This window comes from Takifugu flavidus, chromosome 5 (genome assembly GCF_003711565.1).
Source record: "Takifugu flavidus isolate HTHZ2018 chromosome 5, ASM371156v2, whole genome shotgun sequence".
Lineage (NCBI taxonomy): Eukaryota > Metazoa > Chordata > Actinopteri > Tetraodontiformes > Tetraodontidae > Takifugu > Takifugu flavidus.
This window is the reverse complement of record NC_079524.1, coordinates 6,716,169-6,742,199: the sequence shown is the minus strand read 5'-3', so window position 1 is coordinate 6,742,199 and position 26,031 is coordinate 6,716,169. Positions and strand designations below refer to the sequence as shown.

Genomic DNA, 26,031 nt, shown 5'->3' with positions numbered 1-26,031 from the left:
TCATTCACTGGAACTGCTATAATGGGTTCTGCAGTTAGGGGAGGGTGTCATCATTAATATTATTATTAGAGCACATGCGTAGTTGTAATACAGCTTAAACCCATGGTGCCTCTGCTACAGTGCTGTGAAGCTCTGGGCATCAACCATATCATGATCCTATCTTCTATAGGATCCAAGGATGCTCCCGATGCTTTTCACACCCTTTGTCATCTTCATAAAAGATGACAATAACCATGACAATCTCATATTCAAGCACAGAGGCTGCAGCAGGGCCAGATATAAAGAGACAATCAACAAATGTGGCTGAGACAAGCAGTTGGATGCAGAATGGGGGGGGTTGGGACTGTGAGAAAGTAAATAATTGAAGAGCGAAGAGACGCTTACCACATATAGTGAACAGAAGCAGACAGTCAGATTTACATACAGACCGACGGAATTGAGCAGGGGACTGTAACGGCTTCCTGTAAATGTGCCAGTAGCTCCCAGAGGTCCCAGTCTCACTGACTCTACACTGGCGTCCCTGCAGCCGGAAACAGCCGCCTGCCTGCTCAACCCCTCAAGGAGCTGAAGGAAGAGATGGAGAGAGAAGAAAGGACAAAGTGGGAGAGAAAAAAATCAATTTCTAGAGTAAATGCAAGTCAGCAGAAAATGCCCGATCTAATGCCTGTTTAAGCACGCCACAGCGGCTTCCCATATCTGCTTCTGATGCCCCTGGAAAGACCTAAACCTGTTGGTTTAAATACATTGACAATGTGGGATCAGTTGCGAGCTTTCACATAACTTTTCCTCACAGAAAAGTGTGATGTTTATAACGTTGGTGCTGTGTCTGTATTGTGATTATAACTATTTTTTTTCCCCTTAAAATGACAATCCTCTGGGGCATTTTCAGCCATCACAGTGGAGCTTTGAGGCAGGGATGTTAAGATTTGGTCGCAATGCTTGATGTGCCCGATGGATTTTCAAACACTGCAATCCACTGTGGAGGGTGGTGACGTCATTCTGCCTGCTGCAGCACCAGAGCAACAAGACAGGGACTTAGAGAACTAGAAAGAAATGGATGAAGGAGGGGGGTGAAGGCTGCAGGAAAGAATATCTGAGCTGTAGAGCCAGGCAAGGGAGTTCAGGGCAGAAGATTTTCTCCGAATAATTCGACTTGGTAATTTCGAGCTTCATTATAAGGAGCTTTGCACTGTCAGCCTGAGGACAGTTGCCCGCACGTTATACAGCGGTGTGTGCTGATATTGCTGGTTATTATCTGTATTGCTTCAAACAGTATATGATTAAAGAGCTCGCCCCTTTTTTCCCTCTCTTGGTCCTGTCAGTTTTTCCTGATCTCTGCAGGATGAATAAGCCAAACACCTATTTATCAGCGTCCACCAGAACCATAGCAGAACTTTTAGGCTGACCTGATCTGCACCTGTTTACGTCAGCACGAGTCAAAGGGTGCGGCGCCTCTGCTGGCTTATCTCGCCGCGCCACACGCTCGCTTCTAGGTGCAACGCAGAGGCACACCGACGCAGACCTGCAAATGCAGTTTGCTCTGAGAGTCAGTGTTTTCCTTTAGAGTTCAGCATGCTTCTCTGTGGGTGGGGGGCAGTCAACAGAGCCGTGGGGGGGCCAGAGGGGCCTCCGGTGGGGGGGTTCACCTCGGCGTTACTATGCTGCCATGTGAGACCATGTGTATTGTGTTAGTAGTGTGTGTTTTTGCATCAGCTGTGTTTGCTCCTACTTTGATGAAGGGATTTCTCCAGAGTCACCATGGAAAAGGCTGCTCACGTTTCACAAAAGAGTGCAATCCTAAAACGCAGAATATTGCTTGCTGCGCTTGTGTGATCAAGGTTGAGGTCACTTTGAAGCTCTTTGTGTGTTTTAATTGCCTTGGAACAGCAATTAAATGGAAGAGTCAGTGGTAGAGACGGCAGTGTATCGATGGCCCACCAGGACTGATCTTTTCGCTGCCGTGTATGAATCCCTCTCAAAATCTTAAACCTGTTTACTAAACTCGAGAGCAGCAAGACTCATGAGTCGGTGTACACGCACAAAAGCCCCGGATTTATTTTCATACACACCCATCAACGCTGTGTGTTGAGGTAACGGGATGCAGTGGAAACTTTTCAGGTAAATCACAGGTCGGGGAAAAACTGCAGCGCCTGAACATTCGTGGGTTCTTTCTCTGTTTTTAAGTGACATCTCTCCGTGCACAGCTCGGTGCCGCTGGTGTCACGCTGAGGTTGTGTTGTGTCATTTGTTGCTATGCGTCCGCTTCAGGCATGTGGAGCCTTTCTCTGTTGCGTGCTCAAGCTTTTTCTTTGTGCGCAATGAGGGCCGGCAGCTCGCAGCCATCGACAACACGGCTTTAAAGAGCGTTTGGAAGTTGAGAGAAGATGTGTGCGCTTTCCTTTCGGATCACGACGTGCTGCCGTGACCCGACGTTGAGATGGTGGCGAGAGGAGATAAAGGGTTGCATAAACCCAATTATATAACTGCTGTTCTTCAGTTTCCTCTTCACTTCCCCACACTGCTGCCACTTGAGCGATCCAATTTCAGCAGCACTTTTGCCTCTCGAGAGGTGCGAAGCCCCCAGACACAAACCAAACCCTAACGGCGGAAGCGCCCTGTGCCAGCCCGTGAGCTGTAACTTTTCCCGTCTCTTTCTGTCTCACATTGGTGCACATACACACTCTAGACAGAATCTCCTGCGTCCTGCTCACTGCAGGAGGTACGATTCTGGCCATTAAAGACCTCAAGGGTGGAGTGACATGAGAGGAAATTATTACCACTGAAAAATCTCACACGGCTTTGAAATCTGAAAGAGATGTTTAACCACCTTTCTCTCTCTATTTTTCTTCTCCACTCCTCTGCTGTATGTGCCACTCTCTTACACCCTTTATCCCCCTTCCTCCGTCCCTCTCTCTTCTCCTCTTGCAGGCAGATGCAGGCAACAGTTTCCTCCGAGCGGCCCGATCTGGCAACCTGGACAAGGCCCTGGATCATATCAAAAATGGAATTGATATTAATACAGCCAATCAGGTGAGAGAATTCTCTATGAGCCATTTTTTTCCTTCATAAATTAAATTTCTTGTCCCCAGTTTTGCTGTTCTCCTCCATAATTGTACTGCATTTGATGGATAGTCAATATCCATATGGATATGACCGTATGCTGGGATTTACAATTATATTTTCCTCTCTGGTTTTATATGGTTTGATTTTAGTTTGCAGAGGCGAGTTAACTGTCTAGTTCTCCAAATCCATTAACGCAGTGCTGCTTTCATGAAAAATGCAGTACAATTTATCACATTTCTTGCATTTTATATCTCAAAGAAAGAAAACTACCTTCAGAAATAAGACAGTTCCAGTTCAGTCAGAGTATTGTGTAATTGTGTGGTTTTTTTTTTAAAAACAACTAAATGTTAATGTGTTGATTATCCTGTTTGCATGAAGGGTTGACTTGATCAGTGTTAACGTGTGCCTGTTTGTATCTGTCTGCACATTCACTACTGTACCTGCATGTTTGCATATGTTGACACGTATTCAGGACCAATGGCAACATTACAACACTCATGTATGCGTGAGGGTAGATGGGAAGGGTCCATGGCTCGTTGCTCTAAACTTGGGTATTTCTGCTCGCATCACTGTGGTGTGATTCGTTTTGTTGATGTTTTTGTCAGATTTTCTCTTATTCAACCTCCATAGAACACTTTTATTTATGTAAAATGAGACCGTACACATGGGGCTTAAGGTTAATTTCTTTCATATCTTGTTATGATTTTCACTATGTTGGTATTAAATGTGTTTAAGTGGCAATCTGCAATGGCCTTGACAGAGATTAAGTTTAATCGATTCAGCCTACACTGTTTTCTATAGGCTATTGTAATTACAAACACAGATGCATGTTAAAAGCTTGTGGATTGTCACTGAAACCTCTGTGGTCAACATTTTCTTTTTGCCATTGTTGGGTGGGTTTTGATATTCAGTCGTCGTTTGATCCCCTCACCAGGACCTTTTCTACTCCTCCCAGCCTAACGACTGCCCCCACACCTGTTTGTGTACTGTAATCTGACTCACCTCCTTTGTCGTCTCGCCTTTTTCTCTGAAACCTTGTGTCCCCACTGCCCGCCCTCTCTCCTCCGTCTGCAGTAGAGTGATGGTGTGCTGTGGTCTCCCCACTCAGAGGAATAATATCAGTGGTGTGGGAAAGGTCCAACCTCACATGTCCTGTGCGGCTGAAGGAAGGCTGTGTGAGGTCAGACCTATCCCACACGGCTCGTATTCTTCCCAGCCACGAGACTAGCGGCCTGCCATCCCCTCCCATCCTCCACCCCTTCCTCCTCAACATCCTCATCCAAATAAAAGTGCTTACCCATCGATTTGCATCCCTTTTGATGTTGTTTATGCTAACGACCACTCTGAGAATACTGCATGCATGCTGTCCAGTGTAAGTATTGGCCTGCTTTGGTTTGAGTGTCCTTCACTTGCTGTGATTTAGAAAGTCCAGTTTTGTGTCAGGTGTTTGTGAACACACATGGAAGTACTTGTGATCGCGGTGCGTTTAGGACCCATCAGTATGAGGTCTACTCTGCTCTCTCACTCAGAACGGGCTCAACGGGCTGCACCTAGCCTCGAAAGAAGGCCATGTAAAAATGGTGCTGGAACTGCTTCACAATGGAATCATCCTGGAAACGACAACAAAGGCAAGAGTCCCGCAATCCTCCCAACACAGACCATCGTAGATCTTACTTTCTGACACCGGTCCAGCAAGGACATACTCATAAGAGCCAAAACGTGGTGTGCACATGTATCAAATAGAAATACCGGTAGCTTCTTGTTTCTCACCCAGGCTAGTGTGAGCTGTTTTTTAACGCAGTGTTACCTCATTTTATCCGAATTATCTGTATTAAATGCCCTGAAAGGCCGTTAAGGTATGGTGAATGGTTACTTGTTACATCTAAACCTCTTAAAGAAAAGAAACAAGGTTTTAAAGCCTCATATTCTGTGCTAGGAGTGTTTCTTTGATTGGTAATGTTTTGATAGAGGTCTTCTGTCGAATTACACAAACATGTTCTTAATTTTTCAACATTTAAAAAGCTTGAAATTGTGTTTTAATCAGGATTTTTTACTGGCTGTCTAAATCAATTATCCTTTTTTAAGGCTGGAATATGTCTTTTAACACTGCAGATACCCAGGCAAACATGTTTGATTCCACGTTTAAACAGCACCGGCGCTCATTACACCAGTGCACTCTTGTTCATGTGTATCTGTGTTTGAACAGAAAGGGAACACGGCCCTGCACATTGCAGCCCTGGCAGGGCAGGAGCAGGTCGTCACAGAGCTGGTTAATTATGGGGCCAATGTCAACGCTCAGTCCCAGGTGAGACACACACCGCTCTCACTGTGGTGATTACAGGACACACTGCACGCTGCACTGTAAACCATTGTACTATCTATTGCAATTCCATCTGTTAACGTGTCTTTGTTCCTATATTTCTGTGTCCATTTTTCTTTCTCTGTACATCTGTGTGCGTGATTCTCTGTCCTCCTACGTCTTTGTTGCTGTGTTTGTGTCTGCTTTCCTGCTGCTCTGTGTACGTGTGCGTGGTGTGTGTGCGTCTTTCTGAGACAGAAGGGTTTCACTCCACTCTACATGGCTGCACAAGAAAACCATCTAGAGGTTGTGAAGTTTCTTCTGGAGAATGGAGCCAATCAGAGCATTCCAACAGAGGTACTGAAGAACTGAGAGAAGTTTCCAAAGGCAAATCTCCCCAAAATTCCTGAATCCCAGCCCCGCTGAACCAGACTCGCTTTGTTTCCATCCTGTTTCGTTGTCACGGGCCTCCCTTCTCCCATGTTTTCCTCCACATATTGGCCAGGTTTCTAACACTCTGTCTTGTGTGCCACAGGATGGATTCACTCCTCTGGCCGTCGCCCTTCAACAGGGACATGAGAACGTCGTAGCTCTGCTCATTAATTATGGCACAAAAGGAAAAGTCCGGCTGCCCGCGCTGCACATTGCAGCACGCAATGACGACACACGCACAGCCGCGGTGCTTCTACAGAATGACCCCAATCCTGATGTACTCAGCAAGGTGTGTGTGTGTGTGTGTGTGTGTGTGTGTGTGTGTGTGTGTGTGTGAATCAATAGCGATCAAATAACTCGGTACATTTATTCATGTAATGACTCCAGTTGCTCCGTTGCATTTATTAAGTAGTGTTAGGTCATTACTTACCTATAGATCTATAGAGTATTGTACACTCTAGTAGATTATACAGGACTGTGTATTGTGTAGAATGCAGCACGGTATATGCACAGCACTGTGATGAGCTTTTGCTGCTTCACTGACCAATGTGTTTTGGAAATTCCTCTTTGGGGTCCAAGTTTAACAACCCCGTAACAAATGTGACACGTAGTGACAGTGTCGTGTCCCACCAGACTGGATTCACACCCCTACACATCGCTGCACATTACGAAAACTTGAATGTAGCTCAACTGCTGCTCAACAGAGGCGCTAATGTCAACTTTACGCCAAAGGTAGGTAAAATAATCATCCTCGCTGCAACTTTAATCTCCGTCACCACAGACGGCTCCTGAAGCGTGCGCCTGTGTAAGCGCGTGTGTTTTTCTGTGCAGAATGGTATCACCCCTCTGCACATTGCATCCAGGAGGGGGAATGTGATCATGGTTCGGCTCCTGCTGGACAGAGGTGCTCAGATCGATGCCAAAACCAAGGTGCAGCAGGAGTTCACTCGAGCATGATGTGATGTGCCATTAAGGGATTCACGAATAATCCTTTTCCTCCAGGATGAGCTGACGCCTCTGCACTGCGCAGCCAGAAACGGTCACGTCAGGATTATAGAGATTCTGCTGGACCATGGAGCCCCCATCCAGGCAAAAACTAAGGTAATCCACTGACTTTGAGCACCATATGGGTTGGACCTTAAATAAATCAGAGCCGAGGCCATCAAACCGAGTCATAGATTCTGGTGCTGCTTCTCGCTCCAAGTATTTGTTTTCACAATAAGGTGCTTCCTGTTTTGAGAAGGGTCTGTTGTGTTTTGTAGAATGGTCTGTCTCCAATCCACATGGCAGCACAGGGGGACCACATGGACTGTGTCAAACAGCTTCTACAGTACAACGCTGAGATTGACGACATCACGCTGGACCACCTCACCCCTCTGCACGTGGCAGCACACTGCGGCCATCACCGCATGGCCAAAGTACTGCTGGACAAAGGCGGCAAACCCAACTCACGGGCGCTGGTCAGCACAAGACAAATTTAAAAATCCGACTGTACTTTTAATTTTTAGATCAAAATTAATTGCTCTTTTGTTGGTTTTTCCCCAGAATGGCTTCACTCCTTTACATATTGCTTGTAAAAAGAACCACATGCGTGTGATGGATCTCCTTCTGAAACACTCTGCATCATTAGAGGCAGTGACTGAGGTAAATATAAGGGAAAAGAACTTAAGTTGATGTTAACAGAGGCCATTCTTCATCACTCTGTGATCTTCCTCATAACAGTCTGGCCTGACACCCTTGCATGTGGCATCATTTATGGGTCATCTCAACATTGTGAAGATCCTGCTCCAGAAGGGAGCTTCCCCCAGTGCCTCCAATGTGGTGAGCTTCCTTTTGAAATCTCCAGACAAGCAGAGTTTGCACCAGTCGTGTTGGAGCAGTAACAACTTCCGCTGTGTGGTTTGTGGTTTTATGCGTGCGCAGAAAGTAGAAACCCCCCTCCACATGGCATCCCGAGCAGGACACTACGAGGTGGCAGAGTTTTTACTGCAGAATGCAGCACCGGTGGATGCCAAGGCCAAGGTAGACGTCACTTTCACCAGATCTCCTCCAAGTACCCGTGGAGACACATTCCATCCTTTACAGCACGTTCATACCATTAAGAGAGAAGCTGATCAATTAATGAAAGTCTGAATAAGCACCATTTCCTCCCTGACCAGGATGACCAGACTCCTCTCCACTGTGCTGCTCGAATGGGCCATAAAGAGTTAGTGAAGCTACTGCTGGACCACAAAGCCAACCCAAACGCCACCACCACGGCGGGCCAGACCCCTCTACACATCGCTGCCAGAGAGGGTCATGTACAAACTGTACGAATCCTGTTGGACATGGAGGCTCAGCAGACCAAGATGACCAAAGTAAAGCACCTCGGCTTAAGTTTGTCCGTTTGTCCTGACATCGTTGTGTTTAGTGTTGCGTTTCTGGGGCTGACATGGCCCTCACTGTCCTTTTGGTGCTCCTGCAGAAGGGCTTCACTCCGCTGCACGTGGCCTCCAAGTATGGAAAGGTGGATGTAGCAGAGCTGTTGTTGGAGAGAGGAGCCAACCCGAATGCTGCCGGAAAGGTCACAAAAACAACACTGTGTGGGTGGAGTCTAAAACAATAAGGAACATTTCAAATAAGAGGTTTTTGTTTTTTCCCCCTCACAGAATGGTCTGACTCCACTTCATGTCGCTGTGCACCACAACAACCTGGACGTTGTTAACCTGCTGGTCAGCAAAGGAGGGTCGCCGCACACTGCAGCCAGAGTACGTAAGAACACAGGTGACTCCTGGACGCTCCAGTATCACACACACGTCGGCATTTACACACATTCTGCCTGTGCACCAGAATGGCTACACTGCCCTCCACATAGCATCCAAGCAGAACCAGGTGGAGGTAGCTAACAGCCTGCTGCAGTACGGAGCTTCAGCCAACGCCGAGTCACTGCAGGGAGTCACGCCTCTCCACCTCGCCTCACAGGAAGGAAGGTCGGACATGGTTTCCCTGCTCATCTCCAAACAGGCCAATGTCAACCTGGGAAACAAGGCAAGGAAAATGAGTAAATCTTCATAGGAACGCATGATTATTAAAATGTTCTGGAGCTCATGAGGTTGACACATGTTTTCTGCACCTGTTGGCCCCAGAGTGGATTAACGCCGCTGCATCTGGTGGCACAGGAGGGACACGTCGCCATCGCAGACATCTTGGTGAAGCAGGGAGCTTCGGTTTACGCCGCCACACGGGTACGTTTCTCCCGGCTGAAGTCAGAGCTGAACGTCACACTACCAATTTTACGGGCTGAAATTATAAGCAACATTCTGAGATGTTTCAGCAGCAGTCGGTCTTGATGAGGACGGAGCGTTTCAGACAGTGGAACTGATCTACTGGAATACATCATGATGTCAAAGTGTTAAATTTTGCTATCTCACTCCTGCTCCGTCTGTATCAAATATTTATGCAACTGCCTGGTTCCCAAATTAATTTTCTTCATGGACCTCAATTATTATTTTATGAAATATTCATCAACCAATGAATCCCAACTAGTTGTAACGCGTTTAGAGTTTTCAATTTAAAAGGGCATTAGGACAAAATGTATGTCAGCCTCTTGACTGTTTTTCTGTTCCTGTCAGATGGGTTACACTCCTCTCCACGTCGCGTGTCACTACGGCAACGTCAAGATGGTGAAGTTCCTGCTGCAGCAACAAGCCAATGTCAACAGCAAAACGAGGGTGAGCGCCCCCTGTTGGTTATTGTGTTGAACAGCAGGACCGCTGACAAAAGTGCCAGTTTTCCGTCTTCATGATGAATAAAGAAATAAATACTGTACAGGATACTTGATATGATGTCACATCTGCTTACTTAAAAAAAAGAGGGAATTAGAGGATCTATACCTCTAAACTTGGAGTCTTGCTGTCTTGTTTGCAGCTCGGTTACACTCCTCTGCACCAGGCTGCCCAGCAGGGACACACTGACATTGTGACTCTGTTGCTGAAACATGGAGCTCAACCCAACGAGACAACAGCTGTGAGTGTGAACACGTGTCATTCTTTGTCAAACGTAACCGCAGAGTCTGTGACGGGCGCAACTCTCTGTCCGACAGAACGGGACTTCAGCTCTGGCCATCGCCAAGAGGTTGGGCTACATCTCAGTGATTGACGTGCTGAAGCTCGTCACTGAGGAGACGGTTTCCATGGTGAGAAGTTTAGAAATGCCTCCAAGGCGCTCTGGATACAGGGATGGCATTATGTGGCCACGATAATGACATGGAAATGATTGTTACAGTTAAGCCCAACTCCGGTGTCCTAAGCTGGTTCTGCTCTTTGTTCCCTGCAGACGACCACGGAGAAACATCGCATGAGCTTCCCAGAAACAGTGGATGAGATACTAGATGTCTCTGAGGATGAAGGTAGAGCACAGCAGGATCATTACTGAGGATCATAACTGATGTTGTCCAACCGTACAATGCTTGGATCGGTCTGTAAAACCTTTTTTGCTTCTTGCCTTTTTAGGAATTGCTCAGCTAACATTAGGTATGAATGTCTCATTGTGCAGCAGTTGAGCTCAGTCATTGTGTGGCTCCATTTCAACTTCACTGTCTCCATCTGAGCCTCCCTGCCTCTCCGTCTCTCTAAATGTAAATGTATCTGGAACGTCTCTGGGAAACCCGGCTTTGCTTTTTAACCACAGCTTCACTGGCCCAGTGTGTGATTTCTGATAGCGTCCCAATGTTCTGGAACCAAAGTCGCCATCACTTGAATACAGTAGCCTCTGTGTCTAAAATGACGCCTGACATGCTGCCGCAGCCTTTGTCTTTAACACAGATGTCAACCGGCTCTGTTACTACAACAGAGACCATTGTAAGTAATAGGAATATATTTCAAACCATGAACAGGCTCTCTCTCGCTCTATCTCGCTCTCTCTCTCTCTCTCTCTCTCTCTCTCTCTCTCTCTCTCTCTGTACTGGTGTTCAATGTGATGGTGTCTCTCGTTCCCCATTGGTATGCACTCATCTTCCCCATGTCTGTACCCTTTGTGTCACTTCAATAACGCCTCCGGATGTCTTCTTCTCTTTGATTTCATCACAAAAATCATTTTTTTATTGCAGATTCTAGGTGTATTATGATTAATTTCAGTTTCTTTGTGTTGTTGTACTCACTGCACAGTGAGGAGCAGAATGCGCGTTTCATTACAGTGGTGTCAGATGACTCAACAGCCTTATTGATACTGTTGCTTTAAGCACAGAAAGCAGCCGAGCAGCCATCTTGAACAATCCCCTGTTACTCAGAATGGTCAAATTATACACAACACATACACAACACACGACACATTATTTGGGATCTAGCGTGAACCTGTGGGACGTTTACAAAATATTGCAAAGCACTGACTGACTTATGCACTCAGGCCCGTACTCACAGGGGAAATATGCTGTTATTACAGGTGAAGTGTAAAACAGTAGATTCTGAGCTCACGTGAGTGGTGAGGTGCCTTTGTTCCTGTCCTGCTGCATCGTTGTACTTCTAAGGAGAATAATAAGCTGCTTCTTCTGTGTTGTGAGTTGATTATGTATGTTTTTTTTTAGGCCTTTTTTGCAAGGATTGATGTCTGTAGAGCGGATGCTCTTCAAAAACGTAGCTGCTGTCGTATTTGGAGGTTCTTTAAGCTCGTCAGAGTCTCCGCAACGATTCCTCATCGTAACAGTTTTTCCGCCTCTAACGCTGTGTTCAGAGCATGGCCTCTATCGTCTCGTGTCATCAGTCTGGCTCTTAAATCACAGATCCATCTCCTAATGCCAGTGTTGCCGCATTCTCTTAAAAGTTTAACCACCGTGTTTTTTTTCTTCTCTTCTCTTTCACCAACCTGACCTGGGTCTCTCTTTGGCATGTTGTTCTCTGAAGGAGAGGAGCTCCTGGGGACAGAAGGGGCCAGGTACATGAAGATGGATGACTTGAAAGACCATGATGACGATTTCCTCTCCCCCAAGAAATCACTGGCGTACGAGAGAGGGCTGGGCACAGCGTAAGGGGGGGCTGGGTGGGGAAGCAAGCTAGAGAGCTAAGCTAGCAGCCACAAGCTAATAGGTTCTGTTGACGAAAGGGGAGGCACCATAGACACTAACACACAGGCAAAGAGCAAAGAATGATGATTTGCGATTTTCATCTTTTTTTACAACAGGAATTACTCACCTGCCATTCCGAGGATACCCCGAGTGTCTCCGGAGACCGTTGTCCTGAAGGAACAGGAGATGGATCAGGTACTGACGACGACCAAAAACTGCAACAGTATCCTGCAACTCAATGTTGCCATTTAATCAGCGTAATCTGAAGTTTATTTTCATTGCAATGGCCCATTCACTCTTTAATGTAAGCTTTTAAAATTCATTTTACTGAGCAAATGCTGCTTTTATTTTGTTTTATTTTGTCATACTGTACGATCTCTTCTGTGATTCTGTGTTATTTTGAAAAGCTCTCGATGTTGTTGCTCGTCTCACCGTCTCTTGTAGCAACACACTCCGCTTCCATTGCCCAAAGAGTACGACGACGACTCGCTGATCCCCAGCAGCCCCGCGACAGAGACCTCGGACAACGTCAGCCCAGTGGCCAGTCCCATCCACACTGGGTGAGCGGGAAGAAATGACGCCTCATTTGAGTGAACCTCCTTTTATTGTGGAGTCTGAGTGTTCGTGTGCTCCTGTCACAGTTTCCTGGTCAGTTTTATGGTGGACGCTCGGGGTGGCTCCATGCGTGGCAGCAGGCACAACGGCCTGCGTGTCATCATACCCCCCCGGACCTGTGCGGCACCCACCCGCATCACCTGCCGCCTGGTGAAGCCTCAGAAGCTGACCTGCCCTCCACCGCTGGTGGAGGGGGAGGGGCTGGCCAGCAGGATCATCTCTCTGGGCCCAGCCGGGATGCAGTTCTTGGGGTGAGGAGGCAGCTGCCTTATGTAGATTATAACACTTAGCTTACTTTAAAACGGCCTCAGTAAAGCAAAGGAACACAAAACCTTTGCAAATATCTTAGACCTCATAGTGCACAAACATAATTTGACAGGATTATTCAGAGAGTTGGGGATCTTAAAGCTCACACGCTGAGCGTTACAACAATAATCCCCTTCATAAATATTTCAGCTGACTCCGTTCTGCTTGTTCATTTATAATTTTGCGTCTGCTTCACAGACCAGTGATAGTGGAGATCCCTCATTTTGCCTCTCTGAGCCACGGCGACCGAGAACTTGTGGTGCTGAGGAGCGAGAACGGCTCGGTCTGGAAAGAACATCGCAACCGCTACGGCGACGAGGTGCTAGAAACCATCCTTAATGGGATGGACGAAGGTAGGTGTTGCCTTGCCTCCAGATCGACCTCAGTCTCACGCTCAAACATTCCACGCCATTTAAACGCGCCGTCCTTCTCAGACTTAGAAAGTCAAGAGGAGCTCGGCAAGAAGAGAATCCGGCGCATCATCTCCACGGACTTCCCCCTCTACTTTGCCGTTGTTTCCCGAGTGCAGCAGGAAAGTGATCTGATCGGGCCAGAGGGAGGCTTGTTGACCAGTAAACTGGTGCCGATGGTCCAGGCCACGTTTCCCGAGACGGCAGTCACCAAACGAGTCCGTCTGGGGCTGCAGGTGAGGTGGGACGATGAGGAGGAAGGAGAAGAGAGGCTGAACTGTTGATGTCGGTGTCGTCTGAATAAAAGCATGTTTGAACTGGAATGAGTGTCAGTTAAGTCATCGTCACTGTGTTCTGTTGTTTTTGCTTTTTCATTATTAGAGGACCTTTTAATTTACACCGTGCATGCACACTTATAAGGACTGCTTTTTTAGCGCTGGTATGCCTCATCTTCGCTGTTTCGCCTTTTTAATTTCATCCCTGTGTTTATCTTCTGTATTCTTGTGAAAGCCACGGACATGTTGGATGTTGACGGTACCTTATGTCATATGAAAAGGCTCAGGAGAGCAAATGATTGGTTTCCCTGAACTAACAGGGTTGATCTTTAGTCCCTTTCTGTTACAAAGACGCACCAAAGACAAGAAACACATTCAACTGCAGGAAATACGTATAACACAAGTATTTACTGCCTGATATTCTGTATGTGACATCATATTCAATCAAATTAGTCAGTTGCTCAAAACTACCAGATCATTTCATCAGGACGTTCATTTTTTTCTTATCACACATATTTATTTTAACATTTATTTATTTTGACAGTATTGTACTTTATTTTCTAATAATTCAAATCGTCATAGTGTTTGTTCATTCTATGTTTTTTTCTCCAGTGGTTTTATTGGTTTCATGTGTTTTACGTCTGGAAACAAATTTTGTTTAAAATCTGTTTTTAATTTCCACTTTTCTTATTTCTGATCTTTTTTCTTTTTTTAAAAAAACAACAAAACAACAACTCTATTTTAGCTGGGAATATACTGCAGCAGGTAGATAGAATCACATTAGAATATCTTTTTGCCAGTAAACTAAAATGACCACTAAATGGACCCTTTATGTTTAAGAAAAACTAATGACTATAACATATCTATACATATCTAACGTGTCTAACTTGCTCTTGTCATCACCGCTGCAGTAGTGATTGTATCTTAATGTAAGATGTCATGGATTTATTCTTAGTGCTATTCCGATAATTTAATACTGTTACAAACACATATTTAACTGAATTTGCAGGTGTAGAAATTAAGAATTAACTCTGATATCTATACTGTTATGATTGTAACTCTTATGCTAACATGTTGCCACGTTTTGCAATAAAAATGAAACGTTTTAAAGTCTCTCAGCCAAGCTGTGTTGCTATTGGTTTTTTCCCCCCAAATCAGTGAGAAACTTAATTCTCTTTGGAATTTTGTCTTTCTCCCTCATCCTGTTTTTTCTTGCGTTTTTTTTTAACCTCATTTTCTGCCTCCCTTCACATGACCCACCTGCTTCCACGTCACACCCCCACATCTCATCCGCTGTTTTAAACCTCAGGCTCAGCCGGTTCCAGACGAGCTGGTTGCGAAGCTGCTGGGTAGCCAAGCAAACTTTAGCCCCGTGGTCACCGTGGAACCACGGCGGCGCAAGTTTCACCGACCCATCGGACTGCGGATCCCTTTGCCTCCTTCGTGGAGGGAGAGCCCGCGGGACTCTGGGGAGGGCGACACCACCAGTCTGCGTCTCCTCTGCTCCGTCATAGGTACAATTGCGAAAGATTTAAAGGAAAATGTTGCGATAATAAAAGTTTTTGCCACCATCGGTCTCTTCGTGAATACTCCTGAAAGCTGGATTAATGAGTGTGACCTGTCCCACCCTCTGTAGGTGGCACAGCCCCGGCCCAGTGGGAGGACATCACTGGCACCACCAAGCTTTTGTATGCAAAGGACTGCGCCAGTTTCACAACCAATGTTTCAGCACGGTACATCCAGCCTCTAACACACTCGCTACGTGACGCAGCACAGAGGAGGCTCCTAACAACGTCGTGTAACTGCGTGCCGTCGTTTCCTCGTAGATTCTGGCTGGCAGACTGTCCTCGGACGGCGGAGGCCGTCACCTTTGCCAACCTGCTGTACCGAGAGCTGTCGGCGGTGCCCTACATGGCCAAATTTGTGGTCTTTGCAAAGATGAATGAGACGCGCGAGGGCCGCCTGCGCTGCTACTGCATGACCGACGATAAGATGGATAAAACCCTGGAGCAGCACGAGAACTTCACAGAGGTGGCTCGCAGCAGAGACATCGAGGTCAGCGCACAGACGCCACCGATCCATCGATGCCATAAACGCCAGTTTGCAGTCGCGTTGTCTGTGGAACGCTCAACTCCACGCCGTTAATGGCTGTGTCGCACCTTCCAGGTGATGGAGGGCATGCCGCTTCACCTGGAGTGCTCGGGGAATCTCATGCCGGTGAGGAAGGCCACCCAGCAGCCTCGCTGTTTCAGCTTCCAGGCCTTCAGAGATAACCGCCTCCCTGTCACTGTTAAGGTGCAGCCTTTAGCCGTTGTTATTTGTTGGCGCCGCGCCACTCGACCCGTGCTTCGACCTAACGTGTGTCCCTGTGCGTTAAAGGTGAGAGACAGCAGTAAAGAACCCGCCGCATTGCTGTCTTTCCTCCGCAAATCCACCAAGTACGAGGACAGCCAGCATGTTCTCTGTAACCTCAACATCACCATGCCCGCCTGTATCAAGGTGAGATAACATCACAGCCTCTTTGGTCAGAGTTTTCTGTGAGATGGAGATTTCAGGGTTCTTTGTTGTTGTGGGTGCAGATTATTGGCGGTGAGGACCGGCGGCGAACTCTGACCCCCCTGGCTTTAAGAGAGAGATATAGTGCCCTCAATGAACCTGCTATGGGTATTTCTGTTACATCCATGCTTGCTGTGTTGAGGGTATAAGTTCATTTCCAGGCAGATGTTAAGTTGTTCTGATTTGTGCAGCGTCCATGAGCGCCATGGAGCGAACGGAGCTGAAGATGGCTGTGATCGCCGAGCAGCTGGGCCTGAGCTGGGCCGGTAAGCGAGCGGGTGCAATGCAAATACGGCCTCATGTGTTGCAAATCTCTCCGTGTCTGACAAGCTGGATCAGCCTGTTAAACAATATTAGACCATGGCAACCAGCCAGCGAAACAAATAAAGTTCTGCTCTCCAGCCAGGAGCCACAGATAGACTGAGGCTGAATCAGGGGTGGCAGCTCGAGACTGAGCTGATATAAATGTCTCTGTCATTTATCGGCTCTTCTCTGGCTCGCCGTCCTCTGCAGAGTTGGCACGAGAGCTTCAGCTCAGCGTGGACGACATCAATAAGATCCGTGTGGAGAATCCCAACTCACTGCTGGAGCAGAGCTCTGCGCTGCTCAACCTGTGGGCCACCCGGGAGGGCAAGAGGGCAAAGAGTGAGTGGGACTGTAACTTTTCCTTTGAATGACAGGTATTTGACGCGGTTTGTCCAGGTGAACCCCTGTCCTGTCCTTTTAACCCCGTCTCCTTTGTGCCTCTGCAGTGGAGAGCTTGTACATGGCTCTGAAGAGTATCGACCGCATGGACATCGTCAACATGTTGGAGGGCCAGCCTCCTCAGCCAGCCAGGCCGGCCTCCCGTGACACCAGCAGGCGCCGACACGAGCGAGAGCACCTCTCCCCTGGTATGACCAATGGTGAGTTCAGGCTCCCATATCGCACAGTTGTCCCCTTCCCCGTTTGGCCCTGACCTTGAGAAATTTCTTCAAAACACACACAAATGGCCCTCAGAGGGCGAGGTGAGGTCTTTTTGACTGACACATGATTGACAGCGCTTTTCTCCGGACCACCGCTCCATCCACATGCAGACGGACTCAGGACACTCCTACTGAACTCCAGCCTCTGTAGCGACGCCATTAAAAAGATAGCAAAGAGTGAAAAAAACAGATTAAGACACAACAAGGGCATCCAACGACAACCAATCCAAACTGAGACGTGCAATGTTTCCGTAGTTCTGGTACTGATTCTTTGATTGTATTCACCATTTTAAGAATAAGAGTGATATTTAGTCTATATGAAGAAGCTGTCATACATGACCAGTTCACATGAATCATGTTTAGTACAAATAAGCTTATCTGGCTTCAGTCCTTCCTCCTTTTACTCATGGTTCATATCCTTCATCTTATTGACTCCATTTTCACCTCTGGGCCTTCGTGAGCTCTGCTTCCATCTGGGACTGGTTCTGTTCCGTTCTCCATGCCTCCGATGAATCAGTCTCAACAGGTTATGTGAAAACTGGAGCAATATTCACAGATGTTTTTTAAAAAAGCGCATAAAGATACGACCATGAGGGCTAAAGGGTGAAAAGAGAGACGCTCAGATCACAGCAGCAGTGAATCTGATAACCGCAGACCTGCTGACCCGCCTGCTTTGATTTCAGGGTCCTGCTGGTAATATATTAACAAAAAATCCCTGCTGATGCTTTGGTAGGGGACACTTTTCTCACGTGCACAATAAACAGAGATAATAAAATCTGTAAAACTAGATAAATAAAATATTTAAATAAAGAGAGCAGATTAAGGACGTTATTGGCTATATAAATGAATAAATGACACAAAAAACTTTTAATACCACAAAATAAAATAAATAAAGCAAAAACACTGTCCAGAGTGGTGGATACCAGTTGAAACCATCAGTTCTTTGTTTAGCTTTAGCTTTCTATTTATTTATATTTAGTAAGTCAAGTCGAAGCACCAGGGGTGGTACTACCCAACAATATAATATTTTCCTCTTTTTTGAAACTATAAGAATGCTCCTGTTAGTGTTAAGTTAATATGTAAGTTATGGTGGGGTATTCCATCATAAGAAAACATAACATTAGGGCTGAAGACGTCTCCTCTGTAAGAGGACACTTCTGTCCTCGTTGCCTGCGGCTGCATGGGAGGTTCTTGGGGCCTCTGCAGGGCTGATGTTGGTGCGTTCCGTTTTGTTTTAGCGGCCCTGTCCTCCTGTGAATCTGTCCCTCTCCACGTGGTTTTTCTGGATGTTACCTGCAGCCTAGCCGTCCTCCTCTCTTCCTCCTTCTCACTCCTCTCCGAACTCTGAGCTCATGCCGGCCTCGTCTTGGTCCTCGACCCGCATCTTATTTTGCCAGTCGTTGTGCATTTCCCTTTGTTTTGAAAACTCCACCTTTTTCAGTGTCTCCTCTGTGACTAAAGCTCTCACACAGACTGTGTGCTCAGCACCCACTGGGATGGGGGAGGTGACCCCCGCTCTCTCTCTCTCTCTCTCTCTCTGTTTGGTCTTCTCTCTGTCTCTCCGTCTCTTTCTCTGTTTCTGTGCACTCGCATGTGGCTTTGGCTGCCTCTCATTTGTGCACTCTTGTGCGTGTTGCATGCACACACACTCAGCAAGGTGCACCAGCAACACGATGGCTCGAATGCTGCCTCAGCAGACAAACGTCTTTGCATGGTGGACATACTAAATGACCCCGTCTGTCTTTGTTCCTCCACTACTGACCTGATGCATGGGATTGTTTAGAAAAAAAATCCTTTTTAATGAAATATGTTCCCTTTTCATGTATGAATGTTGTGGTGGTGTTTAACAAATGTGAAAACTGTGTCCATCTGTTGGGCTATTTTGTGTGTAAATCTTTCTATTTTTTTGTGATAGTCAGTTCAATATTGCCTCAGTGTAAATGTGCATTTACTGCAGCTCATCAGTTTAAGTTGTATACTACTGTATACCCTTGGTGTTTTATGTCTTCCATACCATGTCTGCACAGTGTTTCAGTGCTTCCTGCATAGATACGATGTACTGTGTTTGCTCTTCACTCTTAACAGTATATTTTTTTGATGTGAACATGATTCCTTGTTTATCTTATATTATTGTTTGTCTAGTCGGGCGACGGCACTCTTCATTCGACTCACAAAAGTCCATTTGTCATTTCTATATCTCGTCCTCAGTCATCTTCTCATACAAAAGGCAAATTTAGTGACGTCTTTACAAACATGTGTGGAACAATTATCATTATTATTTTTATGAAAACTGACATTAGGATGTCTAATGCACGTGTACATTTCATGCACACACACAAATCCCATATTTTCGATATACTGTACATTTAGTGCTTGTTTTCTTTCTCAACCTTGAATTTTTTTCTGTAAACCATGTAAATTTGCTTTCATTTGATATTCTTAAAAACGACTGCAACAAGAAACAGGCGGTTCTCTTTGCAGTTTATCTGCAGGCTGCAGCTGAAAGTAGCGCCGGAGCTTTTTCGGTCTTCCTGCTGTCACAAATATCTCCTGCAGCCTCAGCAGTATTTAACACAACTGCCAGTTGTGACTCCAGTTACAGTCCAGGCTGTTTGTCCGTCCTGTAAATATCAGCCTCTAGTACAGCTCTATTACAGCTGCCGCTCATGCCTGCACTTTATCATATAATTCAAATAAAGCATTTTCCTATTTTTAAGGGGGTATTGACGTCGTCGTTACATGTTGGTAGATCTAATCCAGAAACCATCTGGCTTGGAAATGTTCTGTTTCCTGGACCAAAAATGCAATTTTGCCATAAAGCTGTTGTGAAAGAGGAGTGTAAGAGGAGTGACCTGAGTCCTCAGCACAACCACATGTAACTTTTAACACCAGCTCTCTCGAGGCAGCGTCACTGTTCCTTTCAGGACACAATGAAAACGGTACGGGGTCTCTCACCAAGCAGTACTTCCTGATATGTATTTCTATGACTGCTAAATGGATTCCATTATTATAATAAATCTGTTGTTAAGTGTTTTGTGTGGAGGGTTGGAGGGAGCTGTTATGTTTGTGCACTTAAGGAGAGAGAGAATGTGGTTGCCTGCGTGCATGCTATCCAGCCTGACAGCAATATTAACCTGCCTGTCTTTCTGTTTGTTTGGTTTTTTTTCTTGAGTGTGTTTGAATGCATGGGTGTTTGAGTGTGAGAATAAGTGTGATCATAGAAAGAGTGAGTGCGTTCTCGGCATGTGTGTGTCCCTGCTGGACAGGTATGTGTCCTGGACCCAGTTAGGGGGTGAAGGCATTAATCCCTGTCCATGTCCCTGCAGGTAGCAGCCAGCAGCGCAGCAGCAGCCAATGCCCAGTCACAACTTCACCGTCAGCCTGGCTCAGCCCGTCTGGCTTTGTCTGTTGCTGCTGCCGCTGCTGCTCGTGCCATCAGCCCTGGCTGAACGAGCTTGACAAACCATCTTCTGTACACTGCTCTCCTGTTTAAAGCTTCTTGCACCTTTACTCCACCTGCTATTGTTTTTGTCCTGCCTTCTATCCTACTCCCACCTACCCCTCCTCCTCTAGATGCCCAGCTCCTGGGCAGGGGCACTTACCCCCTCCCGGTTTCCCGGTGCTGTGGGGTGAGGTGTGGAGCGAGGCGCGGGGCTGGGTGTCAGTGTGCCTCTCTCTGTCTCGCTCCAGGTTACGGTCTGGCGCAGGAAGAGCTGCTCTCGCCTGCATCCATGCAGTACAGCCTGCCCTCCCCACTGGGTTCTGAGCCTTACTGGCAGGAAGTCTCCAGTCTGGACTGTGCACCCATTGCCACCACAGAAGAAGACACCCTCATGGAGATGTCTGATGTGCAGGTGTGGCCATCAGGCAACAGCCCCTCCTTGGTTCCTGTGGAGGACTCTTCACTGGAATGCAGCAATGCTGATGATTCCGAGGGTCTACTCGGGCTGCCCTATGGAAGTCTTGGTAGGCCGGCTAGTCAGGCTAGTGCAGCCAGCGGTGGGGGCGGGTTGCTTAGTGGCTCCATTGAGCTACCTGAAGACGATTCAGAGATGGGCGTTGACTCACTCAGCACTGCCACACCAGCTTCGCTCGGGGGTACCATCGCTGGGATGAATCTAAATGGGCTAAACAACGGTCAGGGGTCAGAGGCAAGTTCGGAGGCATCGGCATTCACCAGTACACCTGGTGGAGATGGAGGAGGAGGAGGAAGAGAAGGGATGGGCTCAGCGGAAGGGCTTTCTCTTGTTGCAGGACAGCAGAGGGTATACACTCGGCTCAGTGAGTCCCCTGGTCTGGGCTGTGTTGCAGATCGAAACTGTGACAGGTAAACAGGTCTTTATTACTTGTCTCTGAGTGTTTTCAGTCTAATTAGAACTTTTCTGACACGGACGTTCTCCCAAAAGTACAGGCATACCATATCCCAATTCATCGATTCTCTCTTTTCAGGTCAGGTAGTGGTGGAAATGGTGGAGGCTCCCTACTTTGCTACCTGCAGGAACAGACAGGCCAAGGATGGATCACAGAGCAGACACAGGCCTGGGCAGGCAGTCAAAATAAAACAAGGCAGGCCATGGACACCATGATGTCTTCTGTGTGCAACGCTATAGATGGAGAACAGATTCACATTTCCCAGGAGGCTTTGATTCAGCCTGTGAGGGACATGGGACACTCAGAAAGCTTACGAGGCCATTTCAGAGGTACCCAACCCTTCGAGAAGGGGTTAGGCTTCCCGCACAGGGTCCCAGAGTTGAGGGGCTGGGATGACATGCGCCTCACAGGCCAGGTAAGGACCGATCTCTCAGGAATTGAAGATACATTAAAACTAAAAATAAACAGGCACAATTTGTGCTGGTCAAAAGCCCAAGGCCAAACTTTAGAGTGATCATAAGTGATCTGTCATAATCACTCCCAAACACAGAGGATAAGGCCCAAGATAGTCACATGCAGCGTGCTTGTCCAAATATAGCAAGTATTCTCTGCCCTACTCACGTTACATGATCCCTGTCCCACATGATGACTGGCACACCACCCACAGCTCACTCTAAAGAAAATTCTTGGCTGTTAAAATGTTTTTTTTCCGTTGTTTGCTTTGTTACATGATATATTTACTCTATATCTAGGTCTTTAGCTTTGTTAAAACTCAGTTGGAGTCAGGGGGAATTTGCAACAATCCATCTACTTACTACTTTTACGACAATACTTATGAGACGATTGTGTTGATGAAAATGGGTGAAAATGGTGAGGGCGAAAGAAAAGCTTTCTTCGTGTTCATACTGCAGCATCCGGGGCAAAATGGGGCAGTATTTAAAGCCCCCTGATCACATGATCAGAGAGAGAGAGAGAGAGAGAGAGAGGAGGCAGGGGGTAGTGGCTTTGCAAGGTTAGGTGGACATTCCTGACCTTAATGTAGGAAGGAGAAGAAATAAAGACCCGGGCAATTGGCCCACTAACGCCGCAGAGACTGACATGAAGTGAAAGACAAAAAAAACCCAAAGTGCAGCTGAACCAGCGACAGGACAGCAGCCATTTCCTCTGAGGGTGGTGGCAGTAGGAATCGCTGAAGGATCCGTGGGCGTGTTGTGCAGCTTAGTGGAGTTCACTTGCTGATAATCGGTGTGCAGAGATGTGGGCCCTGGTGACGGAGCTCCTCTTCAGCTTCATTCTGCTGGCCTTCCTGGTCATCTGCTGTCAGAGCATTCACAACATTGCCAGCGGCTCTGTGCGCTCTGTCTTCAAATACATACACAGTCAGCTGGACCGCGAACTCGGCGAGGTCGAGGGGGTGTCCGACGAGGAGGAGAACGTCACCACCAGAGTGGTCCGCCGTAGAGTCATCCTTAAGGTACAGAGAAGGAGAGACAGAGGAAAGGAGACAAGGGGTGGCAGCCATGAGTACTGACGGGACTTTGTATGTACAAAACCAAATTAAATCGTAATCCGTCCACTTGACAGTTCCTCTGCAGGAGTCTAATGTCCTGGTGTTCAGCTGTTCAGAGCTCGTCTTGGCCTTCTGTGCTATGTTTGTGCGTATCTGCCAGCCGAAATGCAAACGTTGGAAGTGTTTGATTCGGCGACTCCTGTCCAGGCTTTAGGAATGTCTTTAGGTTTATAAATAGCTGTGTAGCCTCGCTGCACTTTAGGCTGTGAACAGCATTGTTACAAACCGTCTGAACCCTAAAGGAGCCACTGACGGATTGACATGACTCCTCAAACGCCGTCCAAATCCCTCAGGTTTTTCTCGTTGGCTTTTAGTATTCAAATAGTCCAGCTTGTGAACTGCGTCCCCGTCCATGTGGGGGTGTAGAGCGCAGCTAGAAACAGTTGGTGTTTGGTCGGGTACAAATGAAATATTGTGTTTACAGGGCGATGAGGTTGGAGATCTTCCCGGGGAGCATGTGAGCGAGGAACAGTTCATGGACGAGCATGGAAACATTGTCACGAAAAAGGTTGGTCACCTCACACCCTTTCAAACTGTCCTCAGTCCCGCCACATTCTCCATGCAATGATTATTAATATGATAATCATTTTCAAATTCATCACAACTCATGTTTTCGCATCTGTCCCCCCCCCCCCCCCCCCGCTGCTGTCCCGCCACTCTCTACCACCCCGATGCGCGGCAGATTGTGCGTAAGGTTGTGCGCAGAGGGAAGGGCTCGGGTGAGGATGGGGTTCAGGACATGAGCGTGGAGGGTTCTCTGCAGGATGCCAACGAGCTGGAGGTGGATGCCGAGCAGTACATGAGCTACGCCGTCCTGGGGCGGGACGGCGGCAAGGTGGGCTTCTGGTCTGCAAATTAGTGGGAGGAAACCTTAATAGAGGAGCTGGCAGGTAGCGAACAGGCTAATCTGGCATTTCCCAAGTTTAAAGTTCAGATTATTGGAGGTGTTTTTGTGGGAACAAGTGTGTTTGTTGTAAAACACCAGGGAGGATTTAGTGCAACATTGGGATGGTTGATGGTTTGGTTGCTGCCCTGCTGTTTTGCTCAAATATCATCATCATCATCATCATCCCAGAGAAACATTTGCTTTCGTCTGTAATCGTTAGTTCATCTCGTTGTTCCTCATTACTCCACACTTTTATTTTTCCTTTTGTTTGTGCGTTCGCCTGTCTGATCATTTTGCCTTCATTAAATCCAAATCTTCCTGGATGACTGGGTACTGTATCACTGACGTTTTTGGAATCAGAGCCTGGATAATTCTCTCTTTATATATATTTTCCCCTGCAGGTATGCAGTCACGTGTTTTCGTCTTAATATCAATAAATCAAATTGTAAAATATGTTTTCAAATATTATTTGAATCTCTCAGACTGCCTTTGTTTCTGATGCTGTGACTGTCTTTCCTGAATGTCACCCATCACTTCTGCCTTTGCTTCACTGTTTATATATTTTTTCCTTCTCCCCCCCCACCCTCTTCCCCCTTCTTTTTTATATCTGTCTGTCACATCTTCTCTCTTCTCCACCATTATGACACCTCTCTCTCATTCGTCCTTTTTTGTTTTCTTTAACTTTTGGCTCTCTCTTACTCACACACCCTTAACCCTCCGCTCTACCCATCCACATTCCTCACCTCCTAACTTCCCCCGATGTAGCCCGATTCTGTGGATATGAAGAAAGGTGCTCAGATAGTGAAATGTGCCAGTCTGCGGAGAGTTAAGCAGTGATGCAGACAGGTCTGCGTCTCCGCAGGTATGGGACTGACATGTGGACTCGACCATTTAATCCAGCATCTCTGGATTAAATGCACCCAAATGTGGCTGTCAGTTAATTTAGCACTAATGAGCTTGTTATGCGTTGAATAAGGGTTATAAATGACCAAATGTGGACGATCGTCTAGTTAGATGTGATGGAGTCAAAGAATGTTAACAACTAAACCATTTATTTAGATTTATTTTAATAACATGAAATTATATAACTTAATTTAATCATGTTAAATGACCCCATTAATTTACAAATGTTTGGTGAGATGAGATTGGCCATTCTAAACAGGTGAGAGTGTCGGATCTTGTGTTGTATGTCTCTGGACAGGGAATCATTTTTAATGTCATATACTTTTATTCCATGCACAGATTAAACCAAACACATTAAAAATGTTGAACGATGTGTTTCTTATGATCAGTCTGTGATTGAAATCAGACCAACTAAGAAAACTCTGTTTAACTGTTTACATGCACACAAAGAAACCAAATTCCTGCCGTAGTTCAATAACGTAAAATGCATGTGTTCACCGTAGCATCTGCCCAGAGGAGTCCGAATGTAGCCAGATAACTCGGTTGTGATTCGACCAACAAGAACATGGACGGCGAGCTGGCCTATACGAGCTGCACGTTTCACTTATATTTTACTGACCTGGAAGCAGAAGCTTTACAAACAGCAACTGGTAGTGAGTTAGTATGGCCGAGTATCATTGGAACGGCACGGAGACGCCATGATGCTTAAAGTTCAAAACGTTCATTAACAAAGTTTTTTGACGACACACATCATCCGGCTACTGCAAACTACTTTGTAGACAGAAAGTCTGGTTACATAAAATTTACACACCAATTGAGCGGCAAGTGTGGACCAACTTAGATGCATGTGTAAACACACACAATTAAACCACTGGAGATCTGTGTGTGTGTGTGTGTGTGTGCGTGTGTGTACATGTGTAGGGTCCTTAGCTAGGAAGCAGATGTTTTTTGGGGGGTTCATTGTTTTTCTCTTTAAATTTCATAGTAAAGACAGAAGTTTAAAAGGAAATGGTGGTTAGCTTTAGGTTAGACACATGAAAACATCCTGAAGAGACAGCTGGCAGTGTTGTGAATGGTCCCCGACAATGGTCCCTGACAGGGGGCCATGACCTTCCCAAGATGGCTAATATTTCAAGCTGCTGTGTAACCCTTACAGTGTGTGTGTGTGTGTGTGTGTGTGTGTGTGTGTGTGTGTGTGTGTGTGTGTGTGTGTGTGTGTGTGTGAATGATTGTGCAGAACTAACACTGTGCTGCCTTATAGACAAATCCTGAGTTAAAAAGAGAGAATTGGCATTTGGGTGACGTGACCTTCAATGAAAAGAGAGAATCTGTTCATTATTTGT

The 26,031-nt window shown here is 46.6% G+C and overlaps 1 protein-coding gene across 1 annotated transcript in view; it reads left to right on the top strand.

Moving 5' to 3' along the window:
• The window catches only part of ank1a (ankyrin 1, erythrocytic a), a 55,859-nt gene that overhangs the window by 26,583 nt on the left and 3,245 nt on the right, over nucleotides 1-26,031 (top strand). The window contains exons 3-44 of the mRNA XM_057032681.1: nucleotides 2,929-3,030; nucleotides 4,593-4,691; nucleotides 5,270-5,368; nucleotides 5,621-5,719; nucleotides 5,898-6,083; nucleotides 6,428-6,526; nucleotides 6,626-6,724; nucleotides 6,797-6,895; nucleotides 7,057-7,254; nucleotides 7,340-7,438; nucleotides 7,517-7,615; nucleotides 7,718-7,816; nucleotides 7,954-8,151; nucleotides 8,259-8,357; nucleotides 8,443-8,541; nucleotides 8,624-8,821; nucleotides 8,920-9,018; nucleotides 9,406-9,504; nucleotides 9,701-9,799; nucleotides 9,876-9,968; nucleotides 10,109-10,181; nucleotides 10,285-10,305; nucleotides 11,671-11,791; nucleotides 11,948-12,026; nucleotides 12,276-12,391; nucleotides 12,473-12,697; nucleotides 12,951-13,105; nucleotides 13,187-13,398; nucleotides 14,747-14,951; nucleotides 15,074-15,170; nucleotides 15,264-15,492; nucleotides 15,604-15,732; nucleotides 15,817-15,936; nucleotides 16,017-16,101; nucleotides 16,185-16,259; nucleotides 16,507-16,638; nucleotides 16,746-16,898; nucleotides 20,649-21,285; nucleotides 21,408-21,744; nucleotides 23,324-23,407; nucleotides 23,582-23,734; nucleotides 24,551-24,647. Of these exons, the coding sequence (XP_056888661.1) occupies nucleotides 2,929-3,030; nucleotides 4,593-4,691; nucleotides 5,270-5,368; nucleotides 5,621-5,719; nucleotides 5,898-6,083; nucleotides 6,428-6,526; nucleotides 6,626-6,724; nucleotides 6,797-6,895; nucleotides 7,057-7,254; nucleotides 7,340-7,438; nucleotides 7,517-7,615; nucleotides 7,718-7,816; nucleotides 7,954-8,151; nucleotides 8,259-8,357; nucleotides 8,443-8,541; nucleotides 8,624-8,821; nucleotides 8,920-9,018; nucleotides 9,406-9,504; nucleotides 9,701-9,799; nucleotides 9,876-9,968; nucleotides 10,109-10,181; nucleotides 10,285-10,305; nucleotides 11,671-11,791; nucleotides 11,948-12,026; nucleotides 12,276-12,391; nucleotides 12,473-12,697; nucleotides 12,951-13,105; nucleotides 13,187-13,398; nucleotides 14,747-14,951; nucleotides 15,074-15,170; nucleotides 15,264-15,492; nucleotides 15,604-15,732; nucleotides 15,817-15,936; nucleotides 16,017-16,101; nucleotides 16,185-16,259; nucleotides 16,507-16,638; nucleotides 16,746-16,898; nucleotides 20,649-21,285; nucleotides 21,408-21,744; nucleotides 23,324-23,407; nucleotides 23,582-23,734; nucleotides 24,551-24,622 (5,871 nt within the window). The 3' untranslated portion in view covers nucleotides 24,623-24,647. The remainder of the gene's footprint in view (nucleotides 1-2,928; nucleotides 3,031-4,592; nucleotides 4,692-5,269; nucleotides 5,369-5,620; nucleotides 5,720-5,897; nucleotides 6,084-6,427; nucleotides 6,527-6,625; nucleotides 6,725-6,796; nucleotides 6,896-7,056; nucleotides 7,255-7,339; nucleotides 7,439-7,516; nucleotides 7,616-7,717; nucleotides 7,817-7,953; nucleotides 8,152-8,258; nucleotides 8,358-8,442; nucleotides 8,542-8,623; nucleotides 8,822-8,919; nucleotides 9,019-9,405; nucleotides 9,505-9,700; nucleotides 9,800-9,875; nucleotides 9,969-10,108; nucleotides 10,182-10,284; nucleotides 10,306-11,670; nucleotides 11,792-11,947; nucleotides 12,027-12,275; nucleotides 12,392-12,472; nucleotides 12,698-12,950; nucleotides 13,106-13,186; nucleotides 13,399-14,746; nucleotides 14,952-15,073; nucleotides 15,171-15,263; nucleotides 15,493-15,603; nucleotides 15,733-15,816; nucleotides 15,937-16,016; nucleotides 16,102-16,184; nucleotides 16,260-16,506; nucleotides 16,639-16,745; nucleotides 16,899-20,648; nucleotides 21,286-21,407; nucleotides 21,745-23,323; nucleotides 23,408-23,581; nucleotides 23,735-24,550; nucleotides 24,648-26,031) is intronic.